The following is a 15,000-nucleotide window of genomic DNA, read 5'->3' on the forward strand; positions in this document are numbered from 1 at the left end:
GGGGGGGGGGGGGGGGGGGGGGGTTGTGCACATACATGCATGTCAGGGTCAGTGCCATTAAACAGGAACTGTCGCAAAGTTAAGAATTGATTTCTTTCCACTAAAAGAGATATATGTTCTGTCTGCATGGAGAGGCAACACACACTCCTGCACACACAAAAAGCCATTTGTACACACGTTTTGTGGGATAGGAAGTGGCAGGGTGCGTCTTTCTGGTGCTTTTTTGTTGTACAGTTGTTTGTACAAGTGTGTGTTTTTTTTTTTTTTCATGTTTTTTTTTTTTTTGTAATTTTAGGTGTGTGATAGAAAGAAGTCTGTCTGCAACAGAGAGACCAAAGCTTGATTTGATGGATCAAAGCTCAATCTGTTTTATGAAGTCTCTCTGCAGTGGTGCTGTTGCTGTAGACAAAGATGTTTGTGTGTGTGTGTGTGTGTGTGTGTGTGTGTGTGTTTTTGTACAGGTATGCGTGCATTTTTAACCGTTCCCAGACAGTTTTAATCAGAATATACTAAATGCTATTTCTCATTCTAACTTTCCCTTTCAGAGGTCCTTCCGTTCCTTTAGTAACGATGACCGCCATGTCATGGCTAAACACTCCACCATCTACCCTTCCTCTCAAGAGCTAGAGGCAGTTCAGACGCTGGTGTCCACTGTCGAGTGCGCCCTCAAACACGTCTCTGATTGGCTGGATCAGAGCAGCAGCGACGTCCACAGCCAGGTCAACAGCCAACCAGCAGACAGCACAGAGGAGGATGACCCTGGCGATGAGCCCGGCGATGAAACTGAGGAATCCAATGACGGCTACAGGTAGGGTTGTAGTGACGCATTATAGAGCCACAGCTAATGATTGCTCTCAGTATCAATTAATCTCTTGAATTCTTTTTCAATTAATAGATTAGTTGTTTAGTCTATAAAATGTCAGAAACATGATATGACACAGAATGTGAACCTCGTACTTGTTATGTCTGATCTACAGTGTTAAAGTACACAATTATGATTATATTGCTGAGTTGTATGAGAACATCAATACCACTATTCAAAGTTAATAAAACAGCTTACTCATACATCTAAATGTGACTAATTAACATGAAGTATCTGTTATGTATTGTCTCTTTAATCCTTACCAAAACCAAAGTTTAAAATTTACAATTTGGGGTTTTATGAGGGATTATGTGACAACCTATTACTTGGCTGGGAGCTGTCTTCACCTTGAAGTTGCTAGGCAACCAAGGGAGACTTCATCTCATCTGTCGAAAGGAATTGAATGAGCGTATTTCCTCAAAATGTTTAACAACTCTTTTAATTGCACCCAGATATAAAACATAAAGGTATAAAACTTGTCACAGCGGAGAAGCTGGCAACAGACCTGTTTGATAAATGAATCAAATAAAGGGCTACTCATTTTGTTGTCAATCAATTGTCTGTTGATTAATTTACTGGTGTAAGTGATTCGTGGTTTTAGTGCTAAGACAAACTATTGAAGTCTTTTTCATGCCACAAATGGTGTGGTCCAGTCACAAGAAGCTCAGAGGAAGCTCTGCGAGGACTCAGTCCCAGGCAGCAGAATCATTTTTGGCTCTGGAGGAAATGAACTTAACCACTTGACGGTCTCTGGGCACAGTCTCCATGGTCGGCTATCTTCATGAATCTTTTTATTAAGGGTTCACTACTTCTCATTTAAGTCTTGAATTGCCTTGTCAGATCTTATTTTGCAATGTTAACCGGCACCTTCTATTTTAATTCTTTAAAATACAAGATATTATTACATGAAATATAGATTTATGTTGAAATATTGTTTGTTTTTAATGAAGTTGGCAACCCCTTTTGATTTGCCGTCTTGCCTGCAGAGAAATTTGATTTATTAGATGTGTCACAAAATTGTAATTAGGATTGAGTGTAGGATAGGACTAGGATATTAATGTGATTTCTTTGAAGCCATACATTAACAAGGTCATCTTCCTTTTAGATCTTTATACTATCTCGTTAACTCGTTGAGAGCCAAGCACAGATTTTCCTGTAAAATGCCACCTTTCCAGTTCTTCAGCTATGAATTGAAATGTGTGCGTCCTTATAGACAAAACCTGTGTACGATTTTATTGTTACCTATGGTTTATTTTCCTTTAAACACAGGGAGTCCAGCGGTGGTGGCGTGCTGTGTGGAGTGATGAGGATCGGCCTGGTTGCCAAAGGCCTCCTGATCAAAGGCGACATGGACCTAGAGCTGGTGCTGATGTGCAGAGACAAACCTACACAGACACTGCTGGACACTGTCTGTCACAATTTACCCACACAGATAGAGGTGAGAGGCACAAAACACTAAAACACACAGACCCACACTTGCATTCAGGCCACGTAACGTCGTCTCCCGTTCTCTCTCTTTTGTTTTCTCTTATACACTTGGTCACAAAAATTCTGCCCGACAAACACACACAGATGCATCTTAGTCTGCCAAATCAAACCTCAAGAAGTAGTATTTTTTATCACACACTCCTCTCCAGTATCAGAAACACAGCTATTTTGACGACTTTTACATTTTATGAGTGTTTCTGCTTGAATTGTCCAACTCACGTTGCCATGTGTTCAAGTTCATGTGTGAGCCTAGAGAGAAGCATTGTGAGCTTTGGCATAAGTAGTCAAGAGACAGCAGTGCCGCCAAGTGATAAGTTGAGAGGTGTTTTAGTATGTATGAGTCATATGTGATTAATACTCTCCTCACTACCTCAGTGTCACGTTTCCTCATTAACAAGTCATGGCCCAGAAGTGGAGCTCCTGACGTTCATGTACACACACAAGCTACGAAACACCCGCAGCACACAGAGAGCGCACACACAAAATCCAGGCACAAACATGCAGGACATATTTTTCATCTCTTTTTTTTTTTACAAGCTGTGATTCATGAATTGTGTACTTATTTGCTTGTAATGCATGAGATCGAGGGATTAAACATTATTCTTCATCTTAAACTCCTGCAGATTAGAATCCTCCTTGCAAATCATATAAATAATTTGATATATAGTGGCAGCCAGGTGAGCTTTTGCATTCACTTAAGATCAGTTAGGAGCCATAACTTCTAGCATGATGAGAACTCCCTAACCTGGCCGGCTAGTGCAGAAATTTCTTATTGAATAAATTCTGGCCCTGCGCTTCTTCTCTGCTCATTTCTTTTAGCAGCGAAGTGATGTGAGAGGGAGAGAGACAGGAAGTAAAAGTATGTGTGTTGTCTGTGTGTGTGGGCAGGGAGGTAATCCAATATCTAGGCCCAGTCATCGGAGATTCAGATTTTCTCCTTAGCCGCTTCATCAAACCACTTGTTTTTGCCACTAAGGACGATGCTACATGACTTAATAACCTGGGGTCTTACCCTCACCCTGCACATAACTGCCACATGCTAAACCTTTACCCTACCCCCAGCTGTAACCCAGAAACCCAGAAAAGTCTTATCCCCAAAATACATGACAAAACTTGAGGATCAGTTTTTTTTTAGCCCCACGTGGAAGGTGGCTGCCCATAATGTACCTGTATGAACAAATTTATTTCCCAACAGCGTAGCTAATGCAAGTAAATACACACAAACAGAGCTAGAGCAGCAGAAACAGCCACTTATTAGACATTACACAAACACTTCCTTGGGGCCACTGCACAACTTATGCTGTGTTTATCCAATATTTATGGTCAGTAATGACTTCATACTTTTTTTGTGAGTCTGTGCATATACCTATTTCTGCACGAGGGATGATGTGTGTGTTGATGAACCTTCATTTGTTTAAGTGAGAAAGAGCGCAAGTTATTGCAGATGATTTTGTTGCATGAATGTTGAAGTGATTTCTGTGCCATTAGTGTCCTTAAGAATGAAGCATAGTGCACATACAGACAGTTTCACTAATGAATATGTGACTCTGAGAAACGCTAGAGGCAGACACATAAACACAGTCACCTAAAATCATTGCACTGTGTCTAAAATTCATAATGGGGGATTTGCGCATGTAGCTTTCACCTTTCACTGTTTTTTTTTTTTTGTTCCCTTCTCTTCATCAGATGTATCATCATACCTTCTCATAATTAGTTTGTAAAATATTTATTTATGATATAATTGTCATTATCTGTGTTGGGTTTGTGCTACTGTACCTAAGTAGCCCTTTTTAAAATATTAAGGTCATTCAATAACCTCTATATTTTTCTATTCTGCCTCTGTTTTATTGTATCATACATCTTTTCTGTAAAGATTGCTTTTGAAGGGTCCAAGCTTATTTGTCCTTCCATCTTTAGGAGAGGCTTTAAACTAGTAACCTGTCCTTGTACCATGTGTCCATTTGCCTCTTTGCATGTGATACATGTGATGTTGCAGTCGTGGTACAAATATAACTATATAGCATGAGTATTTTACCATTGAGCATGAGCGTTTTTTGTTATGTGTGGACAAAAGTTTAGCTCAGGATATCTTTAACATCCTGCGGCCCAAAGTATTCCCATTTAGAAATACGTTTTTTTGACTTCAAAATATTTCTCTTTTCATACCTGGTGATGCTGCATCGTCTGAAAGCAGCAGCAAGAGAAATTTATTTACCTCTTCTTTTCCATCTGTACACAGTCATGTTGTGACGTTGGCCTCTGACCAACCAGTTATATCTGTTTGACACATGACAGAAGCTGACAGAGGAGAAATATGAGGTCGCAAGCTCCTTACCCGAGGCAGCCATCTTGGTACAAACTACAACAGAGCCCAAACTCACACTGAAGATTACCCTCACCTCACCGGCCATGAGGGAAGACGAGGAAGAAGAGGAGGAGGAGGAGGAGGAGCAGGAAGAGGAGGAAGGGGAGATGGAGAATGGAGAGGAAGGAGAGCAGGAGGATGAAGAGGAGGAGGAGGAAGTGCAGGAGGAAGAGGAGGAGCAGGAGAAGAACGGGCGAGGTAGGAACTCAGAGATAGGAAAACACACACTCTCCAGCAGACATATACACACACACACACACACACACACAGGCAGTTTAATTCTATATTGTATATGTATATGTCACTGTGTAGAAATTGATTGTTTTTATTTCCCTAAACAAGAGGTTTGACCTCATTAACTGATGCTGACACAAGACACGACAGGTACAGGACACATACCAGAGCGGAAACACACAGGAACTGTCTGGTGTTCAGTCTAGTAGCAATCCTACATCCCCAACCCCCCTCCCCTGTATTCATGGGTGGCAGGAACTGGTTATAATTGGTGGTGGGAGGCAGGATGGGGAAGCAAGGCCAGCAGGCCAAGGGAATCAATAACCGAGCAGTAGCAAGCTGCCCATCCATCCTGTGGCTCCCGTCCAACTAGACACTCAGGTCTCAGAAAGAGATGAGAGATAGCACGAAGGTTTGCCGTACATCATGCCGCGTGCCACAGCAAGATGGAGAAGACTGCTTCTATTTTCTCTCCTCGCGCAGCAAGAAGAGCACACAGGCATGCACACACGTTCGCTCAGCCACAAGGAAGAGAAGGCACGCACGCACAGTCATATTTTGTACCTGACAGATAAAGACACCGGTCACACTAGACGTTTAAATGCTGAGATTTCATCAGGCACCATTGGAGGTGGAGGGATGCGGGCACAGTTTGTCTAACAGGGTTACATTTTAAACGGCCAATACTCGTACACATTAACACACGCACTGACAGGCATAAAAAAACAGCTGTGTTGTCGTGTGTCAAGCACCTCTTCTTTTATAAACTTGCCTTGTTATTAGCAACATGCTAGGAGGTTAAAATATGTATGAAAGACAAAGTCCTGCACAAGTGGACACACACTTATTGAGTATAAAAGCTGTCAGTTCTTGCAGTAAGCTTTGATTATTTGCTGTTAAATGGATCGATAATGCCTTCTGATCTTAAATTAGGTAATCTATATATTGTTAATAGTGCTTGCTAACAGCAAGTTCACAGTCACCTTGTGAATGTGTTTTATTTCATATTTCTCACAGGTTCACAAACAGTTAATCATTCTACTCAATATAAGTTGTACTTGCGTCTATGCACACGTATTGCATGCATGTGTGCCCTTTAAGCCCAGATACTGCTCGCTGCTTTTTGTAGTCACAGAGGGAGGGAGGTGCTGTGACAGTAAATTAAAGTAGACACGGTGGCAAAGATAGGACAGATAGCAAAGATAACAAAGAGTTTTTTTTTTTTTTTAATGAGACTGAGGGAGAAGACGACGTCAGTAACACAGAAGGAGATAATGATAAAAGAAGAGCACTGAGTGAGGGAGCGGCCAGCACAGTGTTTGAGAGAACAGTGGGAGGACAAGCGAGAGGAGAAAGACCATAATGATCCACTAGCAGCGGAGTGGTCCCACATGCAGCTGGGACCACACTGACAGACCTTGAGATACACCATTATACATCACACAGACACGCACACACACACACACCGATACACCACTACATGCATTAGTCAGAGGGAGCGCGACGCTGCAATAATGGCCAGATGAGTTCAGGGGTAATGTGAGATAGATGTTCTGGTGCTGCTCCACAGCAGACACATTTGACATTTCTACTTAATACCTCTTGAGGGAAGGATTTTATCTTTACAGGAAAGTGATGAGGAAAATATTTACCTAGTTTGTGTTTCATAGGGACCCACAGGGCTCTTTAGTGTGTTTTATTTCACTTCCAGTGGGGCCCCACATATAATAAACCATCTTTTGAAACCCCATGTAACCGCACTCATTCATACACAGCTTCGTCCGATTCAGCTCGCCTTGCATATCATAGGCTGTGTGCTGATTCTCACAGTAGCAGAATGGGGCGAGAGAAGTAGTAACTCAAGCAGCCTGGTGTGTTGGGCGACATGAATCAAATGCTTACATATAAAAGTATAGGAATGCTCCTCTTTTACCAACCACAATGCTCTGACTAAGCCCTGCCTTGATCCCTCCTGTGTTGTGTTTGTCTCAGACTGGGTCAAACTATCTTAGATTTTTTTTTTTTTTTTTTTTTTTTTTCAGTTCCACTTTAGGAGCGCTTGATGCTGCGCTTGCCCAGACAGGGTGTTGAATTGCTTTCTCTGCACCATTTTTTTTATGAGCCTGTGAAATCAAGTGCACCTCAAGAAAAACAAAAATCCTATTTTGACTCCTGCCTGGTGCAGACTGGATCAAAATAAATAAAGTCCTCTTCAAATACATGAAGGCGAGATTGATTTACCTTGCTGGGCACAGTGAAAAGACTGGATATGTCTTAGCGATGCCCACACACTGTAAATCAAACACTCCTTAGGTATTTGTTTGGTGTATGTCTGTGGGGAGGGGTGGGGGGCTCTCCATCCCACAAAGTTGTCTCTTCCCTTGTGACGTAAGTTTCTCTCCCTTTCACTGATTTTTCAGTGACAGATGGAAATTACTCAGTCACTGTTGAATAGTGTGTGTAACTTTCAACACATTCATGTATAGGAGCAGCAGCGCATCCTGTTGTTACTATGTGCTGAGGATGCAGACATGCGACGCGGTTGACGCATGTTCGACTGTTCGCAGTGTTGAAAATGACGCACGGTTTAAAGAGTGAGGACGAGTTCATGAGCATCTGTGAACTGTGGAGAGTGAGCTCTTTCTACAAGGAGAGGAACAACTTTATGGCATGAAAAGCACCTTGTATGTACCAAATATATCCATGCATGTGTGTGTGTATGTGTGCACTCACACACGCGCGTTTCACGTGTGTTTGCACACATTCACGCGCGCAAAAAAAAATTCAAACACACACACTCAGACATGATGTGTGTGTGTTTTACGTTCTCTATATTGGGTTGTTATTGTTTTGTGGCAGTGTTGGGTGCTGCTGCGCACAGAGTGGAGGCTGAGGAGGAGGAGGAGGAGGAGGGGGAGGTGCTGGATAGACACAGATGTCTGTTGGCCCTGGCAGCGCTGCGACACGCCAAGTGGTTCCAGGTCGGCACCCACTCACTTCCTGTCTTCCTGCCCGATGCTTATTGTAGCCTGACGATTCAACCAAAGGAGATACACTCTCTGTGGGCTGATAGTGTGCTGCTTGTCATGCCCACTCAGTTTAGACTAATCAAGAAAAGATGCAAGTGTGGAAAAACCACATGTTTTTATTAACAAATTGTAACATATGTATATATTTGAATTATTTCAAATTCTGTGATTGATATTGATATGTGTTTATGTTCTGTCATCTCTGGTTTAATTTGCAGGATGTTATTTTAGAACATAATCAACAAAAATTGCCAAATACTAAACATCACATACAACATCACTTTCCAACTGTGTATGAAATAGAAGAAGTTAGAATAAGAATGTAAAAAAGTATCGTAAGGCTACAAAAGCAATGGTTGATACTTTGTTTTTCTTTTTGGCTATTATGTGAACCTGCCTGCTCTGTACAGTATGTCAGTGCTTCCCTTTTATTCCCCTTCCCATACCCTTCCCCATCTGTCTCCCAACTCACTTACCTTACCGACAAAAAAAAAAAATAAGTACAAGTTTAGGATATAAGTATTTTCTGAAGACAGAGACAAAACTAGAAGAGATATTATATTAAAAGAAATGTTTAGCACCTTAAACATGATTCAGAATTTTCTCTCTGTGGGGAGCTCAGGCAGAGTTTCAGACAGATACAATCACTTCATTATGACTGTGGCTTTGTGGTGTAAAGCAGGCTGTTATCTGTATGTGTATGCGTGCATGTATTTGCACAAATACCACTCCCCCTGCACTCAATTTGCTCCCTTCCCTCCCTCTTCCCGTCGATTTGCTCCCTTCTTCCCTCTTTCTTCCCTCTTGCCTCCCTCCATCTCTCCCGTCTCCACCTCAGGCTCGAGTGAACGGGCTCAAGTCCTGCGTTATTGTTCTCAGGATACTTAGAGACATGTGCAATAGACACCCCGTCTGGGAGCCTCTCAAAGGATGGGTGAGTCTTTGGCTGTAATTACCTGTGTTTGAGTGTTGAAATGAAAAGGAAAGTCTTCAGCCCCCTTTTGAACTTTTATACGTTTCATTGTGTTGTAAGGATTTTTTTCAAAAGGCCTTCTGCCACCCCACTGTAACAGAAGGGTCACATCTTTATTGAAAGCGAAGAATTATGCTCAAATGTCATCCATAAATGAATGAACTGTGTGTATTGTATTATGCTGAAGAATTAAGACTCCAGTGTCCACACTTCTTACACAAGTTTAATTTCTCTGTGAGTTGAATTTCACATACCGTAGGTTTAATGAAAAAGGGGAAATTACCTTCTATTGGCACGGCACCTGATTTTCTTTACTGTTGCATGTTCATCTGTGTGCGTGTGTGTGTGTGTGTGTGTGTGTCCCTGCAGCCCTTAGAGCTTATCTGTGAGAAGGCAATTGCCACCTGCAACAGACCTCTTGGGGCAGGAGAAGCCCTGCGTCGAGTCATGGAGTGTCTGGCCTCAGGCATACTGCTACCAGGTACGTAGCCACCGCAGTGGCTGCCTAAATATTCAGCTAAAAAGATCTGAGAGTCTGTTTTCATGCGATTTCTCGGCATGGCTGACAATCAGAGTTCAATTTGGGGCGGACGAGGAGATGCATCGAGGCGCTGCTTACCACATTTTTGAGCTGTTTCTGTTCGAGAGGTCAAGACATTGTAAATGAGCCAGCAGAGCACAGCTGTCTGAGGTAGATCATCATTAATAGAGCATCTTGAATATGAACAGCTGAAGGGGTTGCTTCACAAAATGTTCTGCATTCCTGGAAAAGCAAAAATTAATTATTCAAAAGTATGTTTGAGAGTTTCATTTATTGGATTTTTCAAATTCAGTTTAGCTCCAAAAGCCAGTTTTGTCTGTCCAGACCAAGGCTTAATAAGGTTCTAGTTCAGAGAGGACTGAGATTAGATTTTTTTTTTTTAATATTTAAGAGAACGGAGCAGGGTACGTGAATGTTTGAATACAAATTTAACAAAAGAAACAGCTCAGGTTTCATTTACAGGAAGAAAATGTGCACCTCACTGACAGGAGAATATTTATTCACCTGTCATATTCAAATTTAAGACAAACTTGGCACAATTAAAAGTTAAGGATTTGAGTGACTGGTCTGAAAAGCTCACTGCCAGTTTGATCAGTAAGATACCCCCATTGCTGCTGCAGCTGCTGCTGCTGCTGTTTTTAATAGTCAAGATTCCCAGTGTCACTTATGTCATGACAGTGAAGCCTAATTAAATGTTGGCGAGCAGCAGAGTCACTACATAAAGTGAAAACAACTGACTGTGTGTGTGTGTGTGTGTGTGTGTGTGTGCGTGTGTGTGTGTGTGCGTGCGTGCGTGCGTGCGTGCGTGCGTGCGTGCGTGCGTGTGTGTGTGTGTCATCTTCTGTCACCTCCCCCAGGTGGTCCAGGTTTACACGACCCATGTGAGAAAGAGCCAACAAACACACTAGCCAACATGACCGACCAGCAGGCTGAGGACATTACCTACAGCGCACAGGTATATACACACACACACACACACACACACACACACACACACACACACTGCAGCTTGAAGACAGCGTTGTTATCACCCAGCTGTTCTTGCCCTGAGCTGTCAGCGTGCGGGAATCAGTAAGCAACACGCCTGTTAGCAGACAGAAAGACCCCATCATCACCCAAACCGCACAATCTGCGCACACGCACAACACCCACACATACTTGTGCAAGTATGCGTGTGCGTCTCCAGAAGAGTCTGTGTGGTGCCGCATTTTAATGATTGGTGTGGGAAACTATTGCCACTGCGAGCCATAAATCCATCTCTGACACCCCGAGGACAGTATTTGTGTGCATGCACTCGTGCTGTCACGTCCTCCTTCACACACACACACACACACACACACACACACACACACTTGACTGAGCAGGGCAGCCTCTGAGCCGCATGGCTTAGTGAATCCTGCCGTCCATTTCCTTTGAAGGCAGCCTGAACGAGGCTGGAATGTCAATGGGGATAATTGAAGCAGATACAAGAGCAGATAGGAGAGAGGGAGCTGTTGTGTCAATGAGCTACACCGAGCCTCATGAATATCTGAGACACTCTACCTCCCTAATGGATTTATATTAGCAGAGCCCCTGTGAGCCGTTCTGGTTATCTTTCTGATTGTTTGTATGGATTCAGAATGTGTACAGTAGCTCGAGAATGATAAATGAATGCTGGGACATATTGGTTAGTATATTTGCTGATGTTATTGATATTTACATTAGAAAAAGCAGGGTCCCTTGGGATTCCTTTGAGGACAATTTTGTGCGTTGCAAGATAGCTCAGGAGTATAAGTTTCTTTCATATATGTAGACCTTTATTTATACACAGATCTGATATTTAATATATATTTAATGCTCAATTACCAGTTCATTTCAAGTTTGCTCATGTGCTTCCTTGTTAGGACAAGGCCTCCTTACATTTGTGAAGTTGAATATCATTACATTGAGTTGAATATTCTAGCTTAACTTTGTCTCTCAGCTTCTCAGCCAAAATGTACAAGCTCCTTTTATGTCCCGCATGAGCACAGCAGCTTCAATTTCACTCACTCATTCAAGAACAAAAATGTACATTATTGAAAAGATAAATTGACAAAGCAGAACAAGGCTGCAGTAAAAACAGAATATGTACTGTAACTACATGTCCGTACAAATCTTCTAGCTCACACATACAGTATCTGTGTGTTTACTACAGAGAATTCACTTAACATATATAATTACAGTATAAGGATAGAATTTTATAATGAGTAACATGTTTCAGAATAAAATATTATGTATCTAAAGGTCACTCCACCGATTTTAAACGTCAAGTTGTAAAATAGTTGTAAAATGTCGTCTGTGGCTCTGGAGGTTTCCGACGTTTGAGAAAGGTTAAGACTTTCTAACAGAAAGCCTGTGTTGCAAACAGGAGGCGTGGGCTTTGAAGAGAAGTGGACATGTAGGAAGCAGGAATGGCCAAATGAAAAACAAAAAATATAGGAACCCCTGTTTTTAGAGACAACCCATACCAGAAAAACTAAAAGTCAGGATATCTCAGCCTCTGCTGCATCAATTTTTAACCCATCTTTTTAAATGTTATGTCTCGTGTCTGGTGACATCACTGGCAAGCCTTTTTTTTTTTTTTTTTAACAGCAAATCATTTGACTCTGTTTCCCCAACAGCATGCTCTCAGACTCATGGCATTCGGGCAGATCTACAAGGTGTTGGAGATGGAACCTCTCCCCTCAAATAAACCTTCACAGAAATACCCTTGGTCCGATAAAGAAGGTGTGTACCTGTTCACCTGCCTGGCTGCTCAGCCCTTTCCCCTCGTCTTCACCTGCGTGCATCTCCTGTGTTTCCATTCCATTCCATCCGCCACGCGTCTGTCTTTCAGTCTGTGAATACACCTGATTATCTGCCTCTTCAGGCTTTCAAGCTGTGTCCTTCTCTCTGTCCCTGTTGCTCTGTCTGCTCCTTTCTCACTTTGACTTGGAACATACATGGGTTCAATTACAGTGTCAGCTTCGGATGTGGGCTTGTGAAATCCTTTGAAACATAACGTGACCTATCTGAACGTATGAAGTTGTTTGTCTACACACAACCACTGGCAGCAGCGTCAATAAGACTGAGAAGTTGAGCAAAAAATAACTCTTAAAGATGGGATAGGTTGTTTGATATGTGGCTGCTTTTTCTCCAGTCACACCACAGACACGGTGGCCTTGGAGAAATCTCTTTAACTCGTACGTGCCTTATGCAGGAATGTTTCCACTTTTGTTTCACACTAGAAAAAGACTCATAAGACAAATCTCATAAGATCTTGAATTGGCAAATTTCCAAAGTGGCTTTCATGGAAATGCATGCATTAAGATGCATGTCGGAAAGGAGCTTATATGTCTTCCTCATTGTTTGGCTGTTTGCTGGTCTGCCTCTCTGCTCTGTTTATCTTATCTGTGAATTTATCCATCTTTATGCTCGTGCTGATCTATTGTTTGTTTGTCTGCGACTGTGCCTCCCTGTCTTTCCGTCACACACGGCTGCCTTTGTGCGTGTTCATATAAACATTTCTTGTAGTCAGTGATTGATAAGTAACTCTCCAACTCTTCCTCTGTGCCTCTCCCCTCTCAGGTTTAGGTCTGAAGAGGCCATACGAGGATGGAGCAATGGATGACAAGGACCTCATTAAGAAGATGAAGAGGAATCTGAGGAAAGGTACAAGAAGGAACAGTAAGAAATGAGCATTGACAGAGTGTGGTTATCTGATTGTTTCTTTATGTGTGTTTTCATCCATTGATCATTGGACCCAATCTAAAGCTGGAAAGAGACTGGGGATAAGAATCCATACTATCCTATAAGATGGAAGTAGTTATATTCTTGCCTCTCTTCCCATTGTCTATATTTTTTTGTCTTTGTCCCTGTCTGCCTCTCTACCTTCCACCCTCCTTCAATCCCTTGGAGGCAGATCAATAGTATTGATCGCCAACGTTTTAGTAGGCCACCCAACCATCCCCAGCTCTTTCTTCGTACAAGGAGAAGATGAACCACGTCTAATGGAGGCAGAAAGGCATTTTTAGATATTGACAAACAGGAGGACCATGATTGAAAGAGAAAGAAAATAGAGAAGCACCTTTATTCATCATGAAAACAACAAGCCAGAGATTAGAAAACTGTTAGAAAATATGATTTATTGCATACAGCATCTCCCAAATGGCCAAATCTGTCTGACTCCAGCTGGGTAATTGATACACACCCCTTATGAAATCTACTCTACTCTCTTCTTTTTACTGTAACCATACTCCCCTTTTTTTTTTTTTTTGCATTAGTCTTGGACAGTAAAGCCATAGACTCCAACCAGCCAATGAACGCTCTGATGCGGCTGAACCAGATCCGGCCAGGGCTGCAGTACCGCCTGCTGTCCCAGTCGGGCCCGGTTCACGCTCCGGTCTTCACCATGTCTGTGGATCTAGATGGAACCATTTATGAAGCATCTGGATCCTCCAAGAAAACCGCCAAGCTCCACGTCGCTGTCAAGGTAAGAATGAAGGGATAGGAGCAAAATGAACGACGTACACGTGCGACTGACGGGAGAATAATGTGTAATTAGTCCACTTAATATCTTAATTTGATCCTCTGTGATTTATATTTTTTGTATATGTGGACATTTATGCATACCTGAAGAACTGTCTAAGCTCCAGCTGCCGCTAGACCTCACTGTAACTATAAATATGTTTTGTCTGTGTGTGTGTGTGTGTGTGTGTGTGTGTGTGTGTGTGTGTGTGTGTGTGTGTGTGTGTGTGTGAGAGGAAGGATCGAGGTGGGCAAATCCTTGTAATCCCAAAGTGGTTGTGAACAAAGAGGCTCTCCAGAGCACAGAGCTGGGATAATCCGCTATCCGCTCCATTCCCATAAAAGGCTCTTTCTCCCCATCTCTCCCCCCTTTTCCATTCTCCTTCTCTCTCACTTTCTCTTCTTCGTGTACTCAACCTTTTGATCTCACCTTCTCTCCCTCACTTCCTCTCCATCTCCTGTATTCTCACACACCCTCTCTCACTGTAGCGGCCGGTTCAGCAGCTGTAACACAATCGCCTATTTGGGTCAAAAACTTGTCATACTCCTTTTTCTCTCCTGCCTGCATAAAGAATCACTCTGCTGCTCTGTGTGCTGTCCGTCCAGGACTCGTGTGACTCTGTGCAGACGGGTGTTTTCGTGACGGCTTTATTGTAAACATAGTCCGAGTTCAATTCAACTCTGTCACGTCAGTACGTGCGGTGTGCTCCAGCAGTGATACCTCTAAAAGTGACTTTTGTTAAAATAGAGTATCATCAACATTGGTGGAGTGTTGTTAGACTGGTGGACAGAGCCATCGCACACACAGAGACATCAATGTATCGGTGTCCTTCAGAATCTATCTCATGCCATTTTAGTGTTGAATTTCAACACTTTAGCAAGGTAATTAACAAAAATGCCACAAGGACATTTTAATTTTAATTCAGTGGGCTATTCTAACCTGCTACGTTCTGGTGTAAGGGCACCTCTGGATGGTAAAAGGAT

The 15,000-nt window shown here is 42.5% G+C and overlaps 1 protein-coding gene across 2 annotated transcripts in view; it reads left to right on the forward strand.

Annotated features, from left to right (window-relative positions):
- strbp (spermatid perinuclear RNA binding protein) overlaps positions 1-15,000 on the forward strand; it is an 85,428-nt gene that overhangs the window by 55,381 nt on the left and 15,047 nt on the right. For both annotated transcript variants that reach the window (XM_023401493.2, XM_023401495.2), the window contains exons 4-13: positions 546-808; positions 2,132-2,300; positions 4,646-4,913; positions 7,809-7,930; positions 8,817-8,912; positions 9,321-9,432; positions 10,350-10,447; positions 12,132-12,237; positions 13,078-13,161; positions 13,773-13,981. In XM_023401493.2, the coding sequence (XP_023257261.1) occupies positions 546-808; positions 2,132-2,300; positions 4,646-4,913; positions 7,809-7,930; positions 8,817-8,912; positions 9,321-9,432; positions 10,350-10,447; positions 12,132-12,237; positions 13,078-13,161; positions 13,773-13,981 (1,527 nt within the window). The remainder of the gene's footprint in view (positions 1-545; positions 809-2,131; positions 2,301-4,645; positions 4,914-7,808; positions 7,931-8,816; positions 8,913-9,320; positions 9,433-10,349; positions 10,448-12,131; positions 12,238-13,077; positions 13,162-13,772; positions 13,982-15,000) is intronic.

This window comes from Seriola lalandi, unplaced genomic scaffold, assembly GCF_002814215.2.
Source record: "Seriola lalandi dorsalis isolate HSWRI2012SDOR001 ecotype SW California unplaced genomic scaffold, Sedor1 jcf7180002053686, whole genome shotgun sequence".
NCBI lineage: Eukaryota > Metazoa > Chordata > Actinopteri > Carangiformes > Carangidae > Seriola > Seriola lalandi.